Source organism: Coregonus clupeaformis, chromosome 7 (genome assembly GCF_020615455.1).
Source record: "Coregonus clupeaformis isolate EN_2021a chromosome 7, ASM2061545v1, whole genome shotgun sequence".
Taxonomy (NCBI): Eukaryota; Metazoa; Chordata; class Actinopteri; order Salmoniformes; family Salmonidae; genus Coregonus; species Coregonus clupeaformis.
This window is the reverse complement of record NC_059198.1, coordinates 23,428,211-23,447,775: the sequence shown is the minus strand read 5'-3', so window position 1 is coordinate 23,447,775 and position 19,565 is coordinate 23,428,211. Positions and strand designations below refer to the sequence as shown.

At 43.7% G+C, this 19,565-nt stretch overlaps 1 protein-coding gene and 1 long non-coding RNA gene across 4 annotated transcripts in view; one reads left to right on the top strand and one right to left on the bottom strand.

Moving 5' to 3' along the window:
• The first annotated feature begins 1,555 nt into the window (after window positions 1-1,555).
• Window positions 1,556-19,565, top strand: part of LOC121569241 (high affinity cAMP-specific 3',5'-cyclic phosphodiesterase 7A) — a 33,973-nt gene continuing 15,963 nt past the window's right edge. For all 3 annotated transcript variants that reach the window (XM_041880040.2, XM_041880039.2, XM_041880038.2), the window contains exon 1: window positions 1,556-2,590. In XM_041880040.2, coding sequence (XP_041735974.1) covers window positions 2,453-2,590 — 138 coding nt within the window. In that variant the 5' untranslated portion in view covers window positions 1,556-2,452. The remainder of the gene's footprint in view (window positions 2,591-19,565) is intronic.
• Window positions 2,426-2,956, bottom strand: LOC121569242. The gene is made up of 2 exons (XR_006001344.2): window positions 2,690-2,956; window positions 2,426-2,581 (listed from the first exon to the last, which is right to left on the bottom strand). It is a non-coding gene; the product is annotated as an uncharacterized LOC121569242 (long non-coding RNA).

Genomic DNA, 19,565 nt, shown 5'->3' with positions numbered 1-19,565 from the left:
GTGTGCTGCAAGGAGACTGTTGTAGGAATTAATGAAGAAATGCTTTCCTACCCTTTCCCACAGACAGTCACACTCATGGGAGTGTGTACACAAACACATACACATGCACACACACCCACACATGCACACACATACATGCGCACACACACTCATCTAATTTTAGAGTGGTCGAGTGGTTTGTTGAAAACATTTGGTAAAAACTACCAAATCAAAACCAACCTCCACTACACATTTAGAAATGTGTATGAAAAATTTAGCTTATTAGCCACCACAGCTAAACCCAGTCATTCTCAGTTTATATCTAACCGAATGAGGCTAGATTGGCTTGTCATTGGCTAATGGCGATATGGGGTTCCACTATAATGTGCCTAGCCTTCGCTGAGGGTGAGTGACTGGCTGGTGGAGTGATTTGGCACAATGTTGCTTGGTTGCCTTGAAAAGACACAGGACCTCGTGGCAGGGAGTGGAATTGTGTGGAATTGCATCCAGAGTGCCGTAGAAGAGAGGGAGGGAGGGAGGGAGGGAGGGAGGGAGGGAGGGAGGGAGGGAGGGAGGGAGGGAGGGAGTCAAGGAGAGGGGGTAGGCCTACTCACTATGTCCCTCAACTGGCATTCAGCCTGACTGTTGCCATGGTACAGCCCAGGATTGTCCCCCAGCTCTCCCACATAAGGCGGGGGAAAAAAGTATAATTGGAATGTAAGTAGAGGTGGTTTTAGAACAGTGTTTTCAGGGGAGAATTCTGGAATGGAATGGTGTGTTCCTTGACTTCCTGGAAAGAAGGTCTTATTTAGGTCTAGCCTACATTCACACAACCTGACAATAGAGACACACTGGACAATAGCCGCTGTCTGCAAGTAATAGTTGTTAGTAATGGATGTTAGGTCAGCCTGACATTGATGGAGGACAGGAGTAGTATGAGTTCCTCTCTCTCTCTCTCTCTCTGATACATTTGTGGGAAGTTCTCCTCCCTACTGAGTGTGACAGACATTCACTGTGATCTCACATGAATATCCCCTGTGTGTATTTGATAGGGGGACTGTTCAAATACTATTCCTACCCCCACACCTGTCTAGGAACAATAAAAAACCTTTCAGATAATCAATGAAGGTAGGGTAGTCAATAAGTCATTTTACAAGTAAGTAGCCTATTATTATTTGTATTATTAATGTGAACTATCAGACACCATAAAGGTTTTATTAACAGATCATAAAACATTTTTGAAGTGTATTCCACTAAATTCCACCATAGCCTCACATTGAAAACTGTTGAGTCCCACTTCTCAAGTAGGCTACAACTGTATGACTCATGCAAGAAATGTAATTACGGGCAATGATGTGGACCGCTCTAGGGCAAACCCCATTGTGGTGGAATACCCTTGTGGAGGTCCGCGCCGTCGGTGATCGACTGCTCAAATCGGTATTGGGGAGCAAACTGGACATTTAGCCAATAGTGTGGCTTGTTACAAACAAAATCTACACCATTGTCCAATCACTATAGATGTGACATTGGTAGCCATGCTGCAATTGGATAAGTTGGACAAGGGCGTCTTGTGCTCTCTCCAACAGCTCCATCTCTGGCAGGTGGTGTTCGAGAGCAGACTAATGTTTAGGAAGGTAGCTAGATACTTAAAGGAAATCAATTTACCTTGGTTCACATTTTTGCGTGATGTGCCAATATTTTTGCCGGACGACAGGTTTGGGTGAGATGGACGTCGGGTTTCCGCTTTAGCCAGCCACTTTCTTTTCAAATCACACAGTGCTGCATTGAGTGAGACGGATGTGTGGTGAATTACGGGTGCTATTTATGCTTGCATTGAGAAAAAAGATACATATCGATAGTTTCTTCTCGCACCGAAAACCTTGAATCAATAACGTTACCACATAACTACTGTAAAGGCAAGTGCTCCAATATGTTCCTCGTATGATTCCTTTTACTTAATCCACTAGTGCTGTACATCCATAGCAGTTTTTTTTTTTTGAAGTGGTCTTGCCTTTTTGTTTTGATTTGGAGACTCAATGCGGAGCCATATCACGACGAAGCACGTCTGTGAGACGTTTGGGATAAAATAATGAGGCAACGTTTTTATGAAGATAGAGAAAATATAGAGGCCTCGTCCTTTGAGGGCCCAAATCTGGGTGGAAAAATGAGCTAAGGAGCAGCATGAATAAAATCCCGGGATAGAATGGGAACAAACGAGACTAGCAGCATAGACAATGAATCAATGACGGCGATTTTGGCAAGTTTAAAGTCGCCTAGAACAAAAATAAGTAGCCTTCCTTACTGGTGAAGTATTACGACGGATTCCCTCCACACAATATATGAGGGATACCGCTCTGCAATCAACCCTCTTATTTTCCTGCAATTCCTTTTCCATTTGATCAATTAATTTCCCATTTATTTTTTATTATATACAACAACAAAAAAAATCTGGATCAAGCTCTGACTTTGTTCAATGGAAGTATGTTATCAGCTGCCGGTTTTGCCTCTAGACAGGCCGGTTCCTAAGCATGTCCTCAGCCGGAGAGGAGCCATCAGTTTCAGCTCCAGCTCGTCTCTCTTCGGCGCTCCTGATCCAAGACAGCTGTCACAGGTAATGCCTCATTACTTAAACTGGATCGGTTTCAAATGAACTGTCTCGGCTCTCCATAATGACACTACATAATCAATTTGATGACATGTCATGCACTACCTAGTAACCAGCTGTCGGATCGCTTCTTTCAGATTCATATGAGTGGTATGGGAATCCTGCAGATGGTAGCCTATCAATTTGCAATGTAACTCAAACTGTACAAAATGATCAGTAAAACTTTTCAAGTGGTTAAATGCAGTCACTCTTCAACTCTGAATGTATTATTAAGCTACATTGTCTGAATTGTTGCAACGCCTTCAAGTGTTAGTTGCAACTTGCAACAGCTGTCTACTTGTTACTTTGTGCGCCAAGGAACGTGTTGCCTGGATACTTTTGTTGGTATTCGATCTAGTGTGTTCCAGTCTCGACACATTTAACAGACTCGCGTTAAATAGGTGAGCCACATTGGCTACTCCTTGATTTCTCATCACATTGCGCAGTAGGCCTATTAATGGCATAGTTGTGCAATGTAGCTTAGGCCCATGAGTTACAGTATCTTGTTAAGCAAACTTTGGCGCAAGGAAGCCAATAATGCCAATAAATATATCAAATTGTATTGGTCACATACACGTGTTTAGCAGATGTTATTGCGGGTGTAGCGAAATGCTTGTGCTTCTAGCTCCGACTGTGCAGTAATATCTAACAATTTCACAACATATACCTAATACGCACAAAACTAAGTAAGAAATGAATTAAGAATATGTACATATATGGACGAGCGATGTCAGAGCGGCATGGACTAAGATACCGTAGAATAGTATAGAATACAGTATATACATATGAGATGAGTAATGCAAAATATGTAAACATGATTAAAGTGGCCAGCGTTTCCATTCTGTCTATATGCAGCAGCCTCGAATGTGCTAGTGATGGCTGTTTAACAGTCTGATGGCCTTGAGATAGAAGCTGTTTTTCAGTCTCTCGGTCCCAGCTTTGATGCACCTGTACTGACCTCGCCTTCTGGATGGTAGCTGGGTGAACAGGCAGTGGCTCGGGTGGTTGATGTCCTTGATGATCTTTTTGGCCTTCCTGTGACATCGGGTGCTGTAGGTGTCCTCGAGGGCGGGTACTTTTCCCCTACAGCACCCGATGTCACAGGAAGGCCAAAAAGATCATCAAGGACATCAACCACTTGAGCCACTGTGTATATGTGTGTGTATATATATATATAATGTGTGTGTGCTGGAACTGATAACCCATAACTAACACAATCACCCCCCCCGAATTTAACTCTTGTCCCAGGCTCACATGCCATTGTATACCAAACACATTAACCATGCAGTGAGACCTGTGTGTGTGCAAGCCACGTCCCTCTTTGGTGGGATATCATTAGTCTTTTGTCAAGCCCACTGCTCCACATCACATAACCACCCATGTGTCTGCTTTCAAATAGCCACACCATTACCCTCCACTCAATGACAGATATACAACCCCTCTCTGTCAAAGACCATCGATGTTCTGGCATAGAATTGGTATTACTAGATTGCATAAAGTTCCGCTTAGTTTTCTGATGAGCTGATCATAAATGTATTGAATATTCCAAATGGCTGCCATGTCAGATCAGACGGGCACTGTGTACAAACACACTGTAGGATCCATTGTGCTCCTGGGTTGTGTTTGCCACAGTTCATTTGTAATTGGTGGGCTGTGTGTTTTTGTTGGGCCCTTTTGTTGGGAGAAACGGCTCACTTGCAACGAGCCACAGGCTTTGTAGTGTTAAGTGGGGTTCTGTTTAAACAATGATTTGCATCAGGTTTTGGTTTGTGCAGCAGATGAGATCATGTTGAAGAGATCAGCGCAATAGGGAAAACTTTCCCACTGTAGTTGGACACTAGGGTATGGAAAGGAGACGCGTTTGCTATATGGGCTTTTTCCACACACACTACGTGCCATGGAATGATTACTGTCCCTCTCTAAACATTGTTTCACTCCCTCTGTGTGGCCATAAGGGTGAGTCTTTTTTCTTTTGTGGTTGCTGCTGTGTGGTTCTGGTTCCAGTGTGCTCGCTGCCTGGTACTGGTGTTTCTGTAAGCGGGGACAGGCTAAAGCTAGTGTTACTGAGGGAGCCGGTTCAACATGTGCCTGAGGGCAGTGGTTTGGCTCTCCACCAAACTCACAGATGGCCGGAGTTTCTCTCTCTCAACATTTTGCAGTGAATTTCTTGCAATTCTACACATTTTGCTGTGTCTTGTGTTCATAGGATGCCTGAGTGACAATTATTAATGAGCTAAATTAAACTATTTTTTCCCGCCTGTTGAGTATGGCTGTTCTATGGCTTCAAGGTGTTTCTTAGTCCGAGTTCACGTCAGTATAATGTCCAAGTAGACTGTAAACAGAGTGAGCACCTCCACCCTAGAAGTCAAGTAGGCATTAGTTTGGTGTACAGGACAAGGACTAGGACACAGTAATTTAATCATGTGGTTTACATTACACACACACACACACACACACACACACAGTCTGACAGGGAGTGTGTGAGAGGGGAAATGTTAGTGTGAGACACACACACACACACACACACACACACACACACACAGGCAGGATTGCCTCATCTGACTCCTGAGTTGGTGTTTACATCCAGAGAGCCAGGCCATTGCAGGGAACAGTGCAGCTGTTGGTGCCATGTGCATTGATTGATCACTGAAACACACACCTCTCCACTGATAAGGCCAGGCCACAGAGCCAATTGACATTTGTCTTGTGTGTAACCGAGATATTAAAGTCAATATGTTAACAGAAACACAGTATTGATGAGTTGGAGCGGTTAGTCCCATGCTGATTTATGACAGGAAAAAGGAGATTTGGCAAATATGATCCAGCGAGCTATGCAACAGGATGAGATAGCACCACTTGTTTTTCTGCAGGTGGAGGGGTTCATATCATGAGTTGACTGGCTGTAGGAGTGTTCTGGCAGGAGGTGGGGGTAAAAGAGTGCACTTTTTTAAAGGGAGTTAGTGTGTTGATCTTAACTGAAGCGATAAGGTTTTGACATAGTGGCGTGCGTGGCTGGATTGACGTAGTTTCAGGATGTGGTAAGAATGCTGAAGGAGCTGTTCAGAGCCTTGCTTTCACAACCACACGGCTTTAACCCCCGACGTGCCAAACTGACACAACCTTCATGAGAATAGTCTATCTGAATGAGTGTAGACCTTTTTTAGGAATAGTACATGGTCTGTGCACTGTCCCTTTTTGATAATGTTTGTCTTCACATGACTCTTCTGCTTGTGGTTCCTTGTCAGCTTTTGGTGAAACCGGTACCCACCTGATCAAGGCATTCAACTGGAAAGGTTTGAGATAGGCCTAAACTAAATCAACAGTAATCTCCACTCCTCCAGGGATAGATAGAGGACTTAACTTCAGGAGCTCGTTTATAGTAGGAAACAGGTAGGGCCTAAACAAACCATACAGTTCTCACCACATCTCTCTTATTTTACCAGGTATAGACTAAGTTGACTGACACTAACACATTCTAGAAACATTTAGAGTAGAGGTTTGAATAATTCAATTTCTACCTTGATTCACGTCACATGCAACGGGTGTTTCAATACCTGCCTACAAAATTCCACTGCAGTGAAAACTACAACAGCCCAGGAGTGTGCATACATTTACATTTGAGTCATTTAGCAGATGCTCTTATCCAGAGCGACTTACAGTTAGTGAGTGCATACATTATTATTTTTTTCATACTGGCCCCCCGTGGGAATCAAACCCACAACCCTGGCGTTGCAAACGCTATGCTCTACCAACTGAGCTACATCCCTGCCGGCCATTCCCTCCCCTACCCTGGACGACGCTGGGCCAATTGTGCGCCGCCCCATTGGTCTCCCGGTCGTGGCCGGCTACGACAGACACCCCCACCACCATCTGGGTTAGATACAGCTGTGTGTGTATAGGTGCCAGAGTGGAGTGTGTCCCCATAAACCAGTGTTAGACTCAATCTGTGGCTTTGTCTAAGCAGCGTTGCAGTAAAGTCCAGGTTTATAATAATTAGTCATTTAGCAGACGCTCTTATCCAGAGCGACTTACAGGAGCAATTAGGGTTAAGTGCCTTGCTCAAGGGCACATCGACAGATTTTTCACCTAGTCGGCTCGGGGATTAGAACCAGCGACCTTTCGGTTACTGGCACAACGCTCTTAACCACTAAGCTACCTGCCGCCCTAGAATGGCTTTATGGCTTTAGCACTGCCTTACTGGAATGTGCCATGGCATATTACAGCATTGCACCGCAAGGGTATAACTCTTAGGAGGAAGTTTTCACCTTTTATGAAGCTCTGCTGTCTCCAGCTGCTTTTAGCTCTCTCAGTTTACAGGCATGCTGTGTGTGTGTGTGGCTGATATTCCAGAGTTTATGGGCATAGTGCTAGGCTTCCTCCTTAGTTTGACCTGTGCTGTCTGTCTCTGGGCTGACCTCAGCTAGGGCTGGGCGATATGGCCGAAAAATCATATCTCAATAATATATCTATTTTTTACTTAGGTGGCGATTCATGATACTTTTTTTTTCTATAAATAAGCTTGGTTGCACCATTTTTAAAGGTCAATACACTGCATTTCAAGCAGTCGGGAATAATCGAATGAATTCTGGGCTTGTAAAATTATAACTAGGCTAAATATAAGCCTTCAACCCTAAGACCCTCTCCAACTGTTTTAACAACATAGCCTGTTCACTTTGTTTAGATGTTGAAATCAAGTGGCGCCTAGCTGGATAAGAAGATGCTTATCAAATTGTATTTGTCACATGCTTCATAAACAACAGGTGTAGACTAACAGTGAAATGCTTACTTAAAGAAACCACTACTAAAGGACACCAATAAGAAAAAAAGACTTGCTTGGGCCAAGAAACACGAGCAATGGACATTAGACCGGTGGAAATTTGTCCTTTGGTCTGGAGTCCAAACTGGAGATTTTTGGTTCCAACCGCCGTGTCTTTGAGAGACGCTGTGTGGGTGAACGGATGATCTCTGCAAGTGTAGTTTCCATCGTAAAGCATGGAGGAGGAGGTGTTATGGTGTGGGGGTGCTTTGCTGGTGACACTGTCTGTGATTTTATTTAGAATTCAAGGCACACTTAACCAGCATGGCTACCACTGCATTCTTCAGCGATACGCCATCCCATCTAGTTTGGGCTTAGTGGGACTATCATTTGTTTTTCAACAGGACAATGACCCAACACCCCTCCAGGCTGTGTAAGGGCTATATATTACTAAGAAGGAGAGTGATGGAGTGCTGCATCAGATGACCTGGCCTCCACAATCCCCCGACCTCAACCCAATTGAAATGGTTTGGGAGGAGTCGGACGGCAGAGTGAAGGAAAAGCAGCCAACAAGTGCTAAGCATATGTGAAAAACTCCTTCAAGACTGTTGGAAAAGCATTCCAGGTGAAGCTGGTTGAGAGAATGCCAAGAGTGTGCAAAGCTGTCATCAAGGCAAAGGGTGGCTATTTGAAGAATCTCAAAGATAAAATATATATTTTTTTGTTTAACACTTTTGGCAGCTGTACAGAACTCATATTGGACTTCTGGCAGAAAGCCATTTATGAGATATCTGATGGCAAACATTTAGTAGTGAAATGCATACAAGTGTATCTTCTTCACCTCATGTGCACGGCACAACAGAGACTCGCCGATAGATAAACAGTTGAAGTCGGAAGTTTACATACACTTAGGTTGGAGTCATTTAAAACTCGTTTTTCAACCACTCCACAAATGTCTTGTTAACAAACTATAGTTTTGGCAAGTCGTTTAGGACATCTACTTTGTGCATGACACAAGTCATTTTTCCAACAATTGTTTACAGACAGATTATTTCACTTATAATTCACTGTATCACAATTCCAGTGGGTCAGAAGTTTACATACACTAAGTTGACTGCCTTTAAACAGCTTGGAAAATTCCAGAAAATGATGTCATAGGCTAATTGACATCATTTGAGTCAATTGGAGGTGTACCTGTGGATGTATTTCAAGGCCTACCTTCAAACTCAGCGCCTCTTTGCTTGACATCATGGGAAAATCAAAAGAAATCCGCTAAGACCTCAAAAAAAATAATAATTGTATACCTCCACAAGTCTGATTCATCCTTGGGAGCAATTTCCAAACGCCTGAAGGTAGCACGTTCATCTGTACAAACAATAGTACGCAAGTATAAACACCATGGGAGCACGCAGCCGTCATACCGCTCAGGAAGGAGACCCCTAGAGATGAACATAATTTGGTGCGAAAAGTGCAAATCATTCCCAGAACAACAGCAAAGGTCCTTGTGAAGATGCTGGAGGAAACAGGTACAAAAGTATCTATATCCACAGCGAGTCCTAAAACGAGTCCTATATCGACATAACCTGAAAGGCTGCTCAGCAAGGAAGAAGCCACTGCTCCAAAACCGCCATAAAAAAGCCAGACTATGGTTTGCAACTGCACATGGGGACAAAGATTGTACTTTTTGGAGAAATGTCCTCTGGTCTGATGAACCAAAAATAGAACTGTTTGGCCATAATGACCATCGTTATGTTTGGAGGAAAAAGGTGGTTGCTTGCAAGCTGAAGAACACCATCCCAACTGTGAAGCATGGGTGTGGCAGCATCATGCTGTGGGGGTGCTTTGCTGCAAGAGGGACTGGTGCACTTCGCAAAATAGATGGCATCATGAGGAAGGAAAATTGTGGCTATATTGAAGCAACATCTCAAGACATCAGTCAAAGTTTAAAGCTTGGTCGCAAATGGGTCTTCCAAATGGACAAAGACCCCAAGCATACTTCCAAAGTTGTGGCAAAATGGCTTAAGGACAACAAAGTTAAGATATTGGGGTGGCCATCACAAAGCCCTGACCTCAATCCTATAGAAAATGTGTGGGCAGAACTGAAAAAGCGTGTGCGAGCAAGGAGGCCTACAAACCTGACTCAGTTACACCAGCTCCGTCAGGAAGATTGTGGAAGGCTACCCGACACGTTTGACCCAAGTTAAACATTTTAAGGCAATGCTACCAAATACTAATTGAGTGTATGTAAACTTCTAACCCACTGGGAATGTGATGAAATAAATAAAACCTGAAATAATAAATTATTCTCGCTACTATTATTCTGACATTTCACATTCTTAAAATAAAGTGGTGATCCTAACTGACCTAAGACAGGGAATTTTATACTAGGATTAAATGTCAGGAATAGTGAAAAACAGTTTAAATGTAGTTGGCTAAGGTGTATGTAAACTTCCGACTTCAACTGTAGAACTCTATGGACTCACCAGCTCCTGCTGTCTTCCGTTGCACTATTTACAAACGTGGCTAGCGCATCTGGTCTGGGAAACTACGGTAAGCTTCATAATGTGACATAATGAAGAATGAGAACACTTTATCTCCTAACGTATTTCACCAGTTGACTGCGGGTATTAACTTAAGTAACTACAAATATTCGAATTTATTGAAAAACTTCAATTAAATTGCTTTGACGGTATTGAAAAAAACATCCTGTGGCTTTTTCCAGATACCCCGTAAATATACATATAGGTAGGGCTGGGCGATATGGCCAAAATATAATGTCACTGTATTTTCTAGTTTATGACGGTATTTTATGTCTTTGAATAATACAAATTCTACATTAGCTTTGAGGTGTGTGTGTGTGACCCTAGGGTGGCAACGCATACATTCTAAGTGATATCAATGGGTCTTCCTCCATTCTAAGTGATATCAATGGGTCTTCCTCCATTCTAAGTGATATCAATGGGTCTTCCTCCATTCTAAGTGATATCAATGGGTCTTCCTCCATTCTAAGTGATATCAATGGGTCTTCCTCCATTCTAAGTGATATCAATGGGTCTTCCTCCATTCTAAGTGATATCAATGGGTCTTCCTCCATTCTAAGTGATATCAATGGGTCTTCCTCCATTCTAAGTGATATCAATGGGTCTTCCTCCATTCTAAGTGATATCAATGGGTCTTCCTCCATTCGGATTTGTTTAATACTGTTCATAGGGCTGCATGATATTGGCAAACAATCTAGAGCTTATTTTTAACCAAATGTTACAATTGCGATTTGACTTGCGATTTAGATCAAAACACTTGGGTGAACTGTTGGAATCATGGAAATAGAATGATTATTATCATTCTATAGTTAGAATATAATAGTGGCCACTTTGGAATACAGTGTTTACAAATCAAATCAAATTTTATTGGTCACATGCGCCGAATACAACAGGTGCAGACATTACAGTGAAATGCTTACTTACAGACCTTAACCAACAGTGCATTTATTTTTATAAAAATAAACCAACAACAAAAAAAAAGTGTTGAGAAAAAAAAGAGCAGAAGTAAAATAAAATAACAGTAGGGAGGCTATATATACAGGGGGGTACCGTTGCAGAGTCAATGTGCGGGGGCACCGGCTATTTGAGGTAGTTGAGGTAATATGTACATGTGGGTAGAGTTAAAGTGACTGCATAAATAATTAACAGAGTAGCAGCAGCGTAAAAAGGATGGGGTGGGGGGGCAGTGCAAATAGTCCGGGCAGCCATGATTAGCTGTTCAGGAGTCTTATGGCTTGGGGGTAGAAGCTGTTGAGAAGTCTTTTGGACCTAGACTTGGCACTCCGGTACCGCTTGCCGTGCGGTAGCAGAGAGAACAGTCTATGACTAGGGTGGCTGGAGTCTTTGACAATTTTGAGGGCCTTCCTCTGACACCGCCTGGTATAGAGGTCCTGGATGGCAGGAAGCTTGGCCCCAGTGATGTACTGGGCCGTACGCACTACCCTCTGTAGTGCCTTGCGGTCGGAGGCCAAGCAGTTGCCATACCAGGCGGTGATGCAACCAGTCAGGATGGTGCAGCTGTAGAATTTTTTGAGGACCCATGCCAAATCATTTCAGTCTCCTGAGGGGGAATAGGCTTTGTCGTGCCCTCTTCACGACTGTCTTGGTGTGTTTGGACCATGATAGTTCGTTGGTGATGTGGACACCAAGGAACTTGAAGCTCTCAACCTGTTCCACTACAGCCCCGTCGATGAGAGTGGGGGCGTGCTCAGTCCTCTTTTTTTTTCCTGTAGTCCACAAACATCTCCTTTGTCTTGGTCACGTTGAGGGAGAGGTTGTTGTCCTGGCACCACACGGCCAGGTCTCTGACCTCCTCCCTATAGGCTGTCTCATCGTTGTCGGTGATCAGGCCTACCACTGTTGTGTCGTCGGCAAACTTAATGATGGTGTTGGAGTCGTGCCTGGCCATGCAGTCATGGGTGAACAGAGAGTACAGGAGGGGGACTGAGCACGCACCCCTGAGGGGCCCCCGTGTTGAGGATCAGTGTGGCAGATGTGTTGTTACCTACCCTTACCACCTGGGGGCGGCCCGTCAGGAAGTCCAGGATCCAGTTGCAGAGGGAGGTGTTTAGTCCCAGGATCCTTAGCTTAGTGATGAGCTTAGAGGGCACTATGGTGTTGAATGCTGAGCTGTAGTCAATGAATAGCATTCTCACGTAGGTGTTCCTCTTGTCCAGGTGGGAAAGTGCAGTGTGGAGTGCAATAGAGATTGCATCATCTGTGGATCTGTTGGGGCGGTATGCAAATTGGAGTGGGTCTAGGGTTTCTGGGATAATGCTGTTGATGTGAGCCATGACCAGCCTTTCAAAGCACTCCATGGCTACAGACGTCAGTGCTACGGGTCGGTAGTAATTTAGGCAGGTTATCTTAGAGTCCTTGGGCACCATGGTGGTCTGCTTGAAACATGTTGGTATTACAGACTCCGTCAGGGACATGTTGAAAATGTCAGTGAAGACACTTGCCAGTTGGTCAGCACATGCTCGGAGTACACGTCCTGTTAATCCGTCTGGCCCTGCGGCCTTGTGAATGTTGACCTGCTTAAAAGTCTTACTCACATCGGCTACGGAGAGCGTGATCACATAGTCATCCGGAACAGCTGGTGCTCTCATGCATGCTTCAGTGTTGCTTGCCTCGAAGCGAGCATAGAAGTGGTTTAGCTCGTCTGGTAGGCTTGTGTCACTGGGCAGCTCGCGGCTGTGCTTCCCTTTGTAGTCTGTAATAGTTTTCAAGCCCTGCCACATCCGAAGAGCATCAGAGCCGGTGTAGTACGATTCAATCTTAGTCCTGTATTGACTCTTTGCCTGTTTGATGGTTCGTCGGAGGGCATAGCGGGATTTCTTATAAGCGTCTGGGTTAGAGTCCCGTTCCTTGAAAGCGGCAGCTCTACCCTTTAGCTCAGTGCGGATGTTTCCTGTAATCCATGGCTTCTGGTTGGGGTATGTACGTACGGTCACTGTGGGGACGACATCATCGATGCACTTATTGATGAAGCCAGTGACTGATGTGGTGTACTCCTCAATGCTATCTGAAGAATCCCGGAACATGTTCCAGTCTGTGCTAGCAAAACAGTCCTGTAGCTTAGCATCTGCGTCATCTGACCACTTTTTTTATTAACCGAGTCACTGGTGCTTCCTGCTTTAGATTTTTGCTTATAAGCAGGAATCAGGAGGATAGAGTTATGGTCAGATTTGCCAAATGGAGGGCGAGGGAGAGCTTTGTATGCGTCTCTGTGTGTGGAGTAAAGGTGGTCTAGAGTTTTATTTCCTCTGGTTGCACATTTAACATGCTGGTAGAAATTAGGTAGAAAGGATTTAAGTTTCCCTGCATTAAAGTCCCCGGCCACTAGGAGCGCTGCATCTGGATGAGCGTTTTCCTGTTGATTTATGGCCTTGTACAACTCATTCAGTGCAATCTTAATGCCATGACAACGAATGAAAATGCCAGGGAGGAATTATTGTGACCGGGTAGGAACCAAAGTGTTGGTCAGTGTTTCCTAGGGGACCTTATGATCTTTGGCTACATTAAATGTTTTCTATTAGTTACTTCATGTAGCTAACATATTCATGCTTCGCCTCATCTTTGGTTTTAGAAGATACTGTTGCACAAACAACATGCTGATTTAGGCCTACACCATCACTTGTATCGGGCTGTATAGCTAGCTACATTTGTTCTGACTCAGTACATTTATTAGATAGCTAGCGATTTAGCATTAGCGGCTAACACGATTTAGCCACAACTTTCTAAGAAAAGACAAACTAGCTGTTTGCAGATGTAAAAAAACCCACAAGATAATAGTGCAATTATAGAATGCTTGTGGATTTGTATTAAGACGCAAAGTAGAAACCGCATCATTGTCATCAACATTGTTGCATGTGCTGCATTGACCATGCAGACTGAACGCAAGTGTCTACTGGTCGAGCAACGACAAATGCGCTCTTTGAGTGACGGGACGGGGCTAGTTCCGTGTGGAAAGCGGCATGGAGAGAGTGCGGAGTGGGATGACTCAAGTAGCGGATTACATTTAAAAATGGACGTTACACACATCGTATCCCATTTAACAAACCAAACATTCAAATACCGTTATAGAAGATAAAGTAAAAACCCAAATCGGTCTGTGTATACACTGAACAAAAAATATAAACGCAACATGTCAAGTACTGGTTTCATGACCTGCATTAAAAAAAATCCCATAAATGTTCCATACGCACAAAAAGCTTATTTCTCTCATTCTGTGCACAAATTTGTTTAAGTCCCTGTTAGTGAGCATTTCTCCTTTGCCAAGATAATCCATCCACCTGACAGGTGTGGTATATCCAGAAGCAGATTAAACAGCATGATCATTACACAGGTGCACCTTGTGCTGGGGACAATTAAAAGGCCACTTTTAAAATGTGCGGTTTTGTCACACAACACAACGCCACAGATGTGTCAAGTTTTGAGGGAGCGTGCAGTTGGCATGCTGACTGCAGGAATATCCACCAGAGCTGTTGCCAGAGAATGTAATGTCTATAAACTGCCTCCGAAGTCGTTTTAGAGAATTTGGCAGTACGTCTAACCGGCCTCACAACAGCAGACCACTTGGTGGGGTGGGAAACCTATTCTGATTGGCTGGGAGAACAGTCTATGACTTGGGTGGCTGGAGTCTTTAAAAAATGTTTAGGGCCTTCTTTTGACACCACCTAGTATAGAGGTCCTGGATGGCAGAGAGTTCGGCCCCATTGATGTACTGGGCTGTACGCACTACCCTCTTTAGCAGCTTGCGATCGCATGCCAAGCAGTTGCCAAACCAAGCGGTGATGCAGCCAGTCAAGATGCTCTCAATGGTGCAGCTATATAACTTTTTGAGGATCTGCGGTCCCATGCCAAATATTTTCAGCCTCCTGAGGGGGAAGAGCCATTGTCGTGCCCTCCACGACTGTGTTGATGTGTGTGGACCATGATCATTCCTTTAGTGATGTGGACACAGGAACTTGAAGCTCTCGACCTGCTCCACTACAGCCCCATCGATGTGGATGGGGGGGGGCGTGCTCGGCCCTCTGTTTAATGTAGTCCACAATCAGCTCCTTTGTCTTGCTGATGTTGAAGGAGAGGTTGTTGTCCTGGCACCACACTGCCAGGTCTCTGACCTCCTCCCTGTATGCTGTCTCATCGTTGTCGGTGATCAGGCCTTTTAATGATGGTGTTGGAGTCGTGCACGGCCACGCAGTGGTGGGTGAACAAGAAGTACAGGAGCGGGGCTGGTTCAGTGTTGCTAGCCTCGACGCGGACATAGAATGTATTTAGCTCGTCTAAAAGGCTCGCACCACTGGACAGCTCGCGGCTGGGTTTCCCTTTGTAATCTGTGATAGTTTGCAAGCCCTGCCATATCGAACGAGCGTCAGAGCCGGTGTAGTAGGACTTGATCTTGGTCCTGTGTTGACGCTATGCCTGTTTGATGGTTCATCGGAGGGCGTAGTGGGATTTCTTGTAAGCGGACAGATTAGTGTCCCGCTCCTTGAAAGTGGCAGCTCTAGCCTTTAGTTCAGTGCGACTGTTGCCTGTAATCCATGGCTTCTGGTTAGGATATGTACGTACGGTCACATCGACGTCATCGATGCACTTATTAATGAAGCCGGTGACTGATGTGGTAAACTCCTCAATGCCGTCGGATGAATCCCAGAACATATTCCAGTCTAGTTTAGCACCCGCTTCATCAGACCACTTCCGTATTGAGCGGGTCACTGGTACTTCCGGTTTGAGTTTTTACTTGTAAGCAGGAATCCGGAGGATAAAGTTATGGTCAGATTTGCCAAATCGAGGGAGAGCTTTGTATGCGTCTCTGTGTGTGGAGTAAAGGTGATCTAGAGTAATTGTATTTATTTATTGCCTGGAATTGCACAGGTGACATGCTGGTAGAAAGGTAAAACTGATTTCAGTTTTCCTGCATTAAAGTCACTGGCCACTAGGAGCATTGTCTTGTTTGCTTATGGCCCTATACAACTTGTTGAGTGCGGTCTTAGTGCCAGCATCTGTTTGTGGTGGTACACAGCTATGAAAAATATATAACTCTTGGTCAACAGCTTATCTTGAGGTATTCTAACTCATGCGTGCAGAACCTCGAGACTTCCTTAATAACAGACGCACAATCTCACATGAACTTCCCCGATGCCACCGTTGTGTCCTCCTGATGTACAGTGGGGAAAAAAAGTATTTAGTCAGCCACCAATTGTGCAAGTTCTCCCACTTAAAAAGATGAGTGAGGCCTGTAATTTTCATCATAGGTACACGTCAACTATGACAGACAAATTGAGAAATGTTTTTCCAGAAAATCACATTGTAGGATTTTTTATGAATTTATTTGCAAATTATGGTGGAAAATAAGTATTTGGTCACCTACAAACAAGCAAGATTTCTGGCTCTCACAGACCTGTAACTTCTTCTTTAAGAGGCTCCTCTGTCCTCCACTCGTTACCTGTATTAATGGCACCTGTTTGAACTTGTTATCAGTATAAAATACACCTGTCCACAACCTCAAACAGTCACACTCCAAACTCCACTATGGCCAAGACCAAAGAGCTGTCAAAGGACACCAGAAACAAAATTGTAGACCTGCACCAGGCTGGGAAGACTGAATCTGCAATAGGTAAGCAGCTTGGTTTGAGGGAAATCAACTGTGGGAGCAATTATTAGAAAATGGAAGACATACAAGACCACTGATAATCTCCCTCGATCTGGGGCTCCACGCAAGATCTCACCCCGTGGGGTCAAAATGATCACAAGAACGGTGAGCAAAAATCCCAGAACCACACGGGGGGACCTAGTGAATGACCTGCAGAGAGCTGGTACCAAAGTAACAAAGCCTACCATCAGTAACACACTACGCCGCCAGGGACTCAAATCCTGCAGTGCCAGACGTGTCCCCCCTGCTTAAGCCAGTACATGTCCAGGCCCGTCTGAAGTTTGCTAGAGTGCATTTGGATGATCCAGAAGAGGATTGGGAGAATGTCATATGGTCAGATGAAACCAAAATAGAACTTTTTGGTAAAAACTCAACTCGTCATGTTTGGAGGACAAAGAATGCGGAGTTGCATCCAAAGAACACCATACCTACTGTGAAGCATGGGGGTGGAAACATTATGCTTTTGGGCTGTTTTTTCTGCAAAGGGACCAGGACGACTGATCCGTGTAAAGGAAAGAATGAATGGGGCCATGTATCGTGAGATTTTGAGTGAAAACCTCCTTCCATCAGCAAGGGCATTGAAGATTAAACGTGGCTGGGTCTTTCAGCATGACAATGATCCCAAACACACCGCCCGGGCAACGAAGGAGTGGCTTCGTAAGAAGCATTTCAAGGTCCTGGAGTGGCCTAGCCAGTCTCCAGATCTCAACCCCATAGAAAATCTTTGGAGGGAGTTGAAAGTCCGTGTTGCCCAGCGACAGCCCCAAAACATCACTGCTCTAGAGGAGATCTGCATGGAGGAATGGGCCAAAATACCAGCAACAGTGTATGAAAACCTTGTGAAGACTTACAGAAAACGTTTGACTTGTGTCATTGCCAACAAAGGGTATATAACAAAGTATTGAGAAACTTTTGTTATTGACCAAATACTTATTTTCCACCATAATTTGCAAATAAAATCATAAAAAATCCTACAATGTGATTTTCTGGAATTTTTTTCTCATTTTGTCTGTCATAGTTGACGTGTACCTATGATGAAAATTACAGGCCTCTCTCATCTTTTTAAGTGGGAGAACTTGCACAATTGGTGGCTGACTAAATACTTTTTTTCCCCACTGTATAGAAAAAAACAGCTAGATCTATATTTACCATGTCCTTGTTCAGCCACGACTCAGAGAAAAATAGGATATTACCGTTTTTCAGATCATGTTTAATAGGATAGTCTTGAACGGAGCTCATCCCATTTATTCTCCAGTGATTGCACGTTCGCCAATAGAACGGCGGGTAGAGGTGATTTATCCATTTGAGACATACAAAGGGTATCGTTACAGTGGTTATGATCTCCTCTCAGAGTAAAATAATGTAAATGTGTTTTGTTATCCATATGATATGACCAATTTTAGTTTATGCTTTTTGTATATGTTGGACCAAACCTCAAATGCAAATAGCGAGTTGTAACTGCTTGTTGCCAGATAGGTAGAAGATCAACTTCAGTCATTGTTGTGAGGGGCTTGGTGTCTGTGTGCGAGTGGGAAGGCTGTCCTCAGCTAGAACCCAGTATTTTTACCACTGACCGCATGAGGAAATCGGGTTTTATCACTGAGGGTCATTTCCATTCAGAAGGACCCATGAGCACCAACGTGAAGTTCATAGGCGCATTTCAAATTGGGTGTCAGATAAAAGCTGAGTCCATTTTGTAAAAATAGGATAAAAGTATTTGATCCCCTGATGATTTTGTACATTTGCCCACTGACAAAGACATGATCAGTCTATAATTTTAATGGTAGGTTTATTTGAACCGTGAGAGACAGAATAATAACAACAAAAAAATCCAGAAAAATGCATGTCAAAAATGTTATAAATTGATTTGCATTTTAATGAGGGAAATAAGTATTTGACCCCTCTGCAAAACATGACTTAGTACTTGGTGGCAAAACCCTTGTTGGCAATCACAGAGGTCAGACGTTTCTTGTAGTTGGCCACCAGGTTTGCACACATCTCAGGAGGGATTTTGTCCCACTCCTCTTTGCAGATCTTCTCCAAGTCATTAAGGTTTCGAGCCTGACGTTTGGCAACTCAAACCTTCAGCTCCCTCCACAGATTTTCTATGGGATTAAGGTCTGGAGACTGGCTAGGCCACTCCAGGACCTTAATGTGCTTCTTCTTGAGCCACTCCTTTGTTGCCTTGGCCGTGTGTTTTGGGTCATTGTCATGCTGGAATACCCATCCACGACCCATTTTCAATGACCTATCAATTAGTTTTTACTGATATCAATTTGTTTAATTAAGTGATTCAAACTCAAATCCGTTACTCTTTTAATTCGTTTTTTTATTTTACTGATTTGGTAAAGGAATTTCTGCAATTGAATTGGCTAGAATGGGAAATCGTAGTAGTCACAAACCACAGTTTTGTTCAAAAGTTTGGACAGTAGAGTACTGTACTGTACAGTACAGTACACAGTAGTGCACACTAGAGTTGAGTACACTATAATGTACTGAACTCTACTCTACTGTGCTGTACTTTTGTTGTCCAAACTTGTGAAACATAGACATCTATGATTGGTTCAGATTTGTTCCGGTCTGGACCAACCAAATCTGGTCTTGTTTGGGGGCAGAGCTCATTTAAACCAGACCGGAACAGTGTGTAGAATAATACCCAAATATGCAAAGGAGGATATTGCATATTTTATATCTTTTTTTTGTGTACCTATTTAGGATACAACACCATGAAGCTAATGACATTCATATCCATAATTAAGCATTTCTGTGTAGTACAGATCAGGGGTCCATGATGAAATTCCGTTACTGGGTGTAAATCCACTTCACTTAGTGTATTTCAATAACCAAAAGAGGTTTTTCAAAGTCAGTGTGTCACGTCATAGCTGACATCCCATTCTTTCTGCAAATGACGTTAATTTGAAGCAGCTATTTAAGAGTTTTTGGAAAACATGGACACAAAAAAAAAACGGAGGGAAATTTTACAGAAAT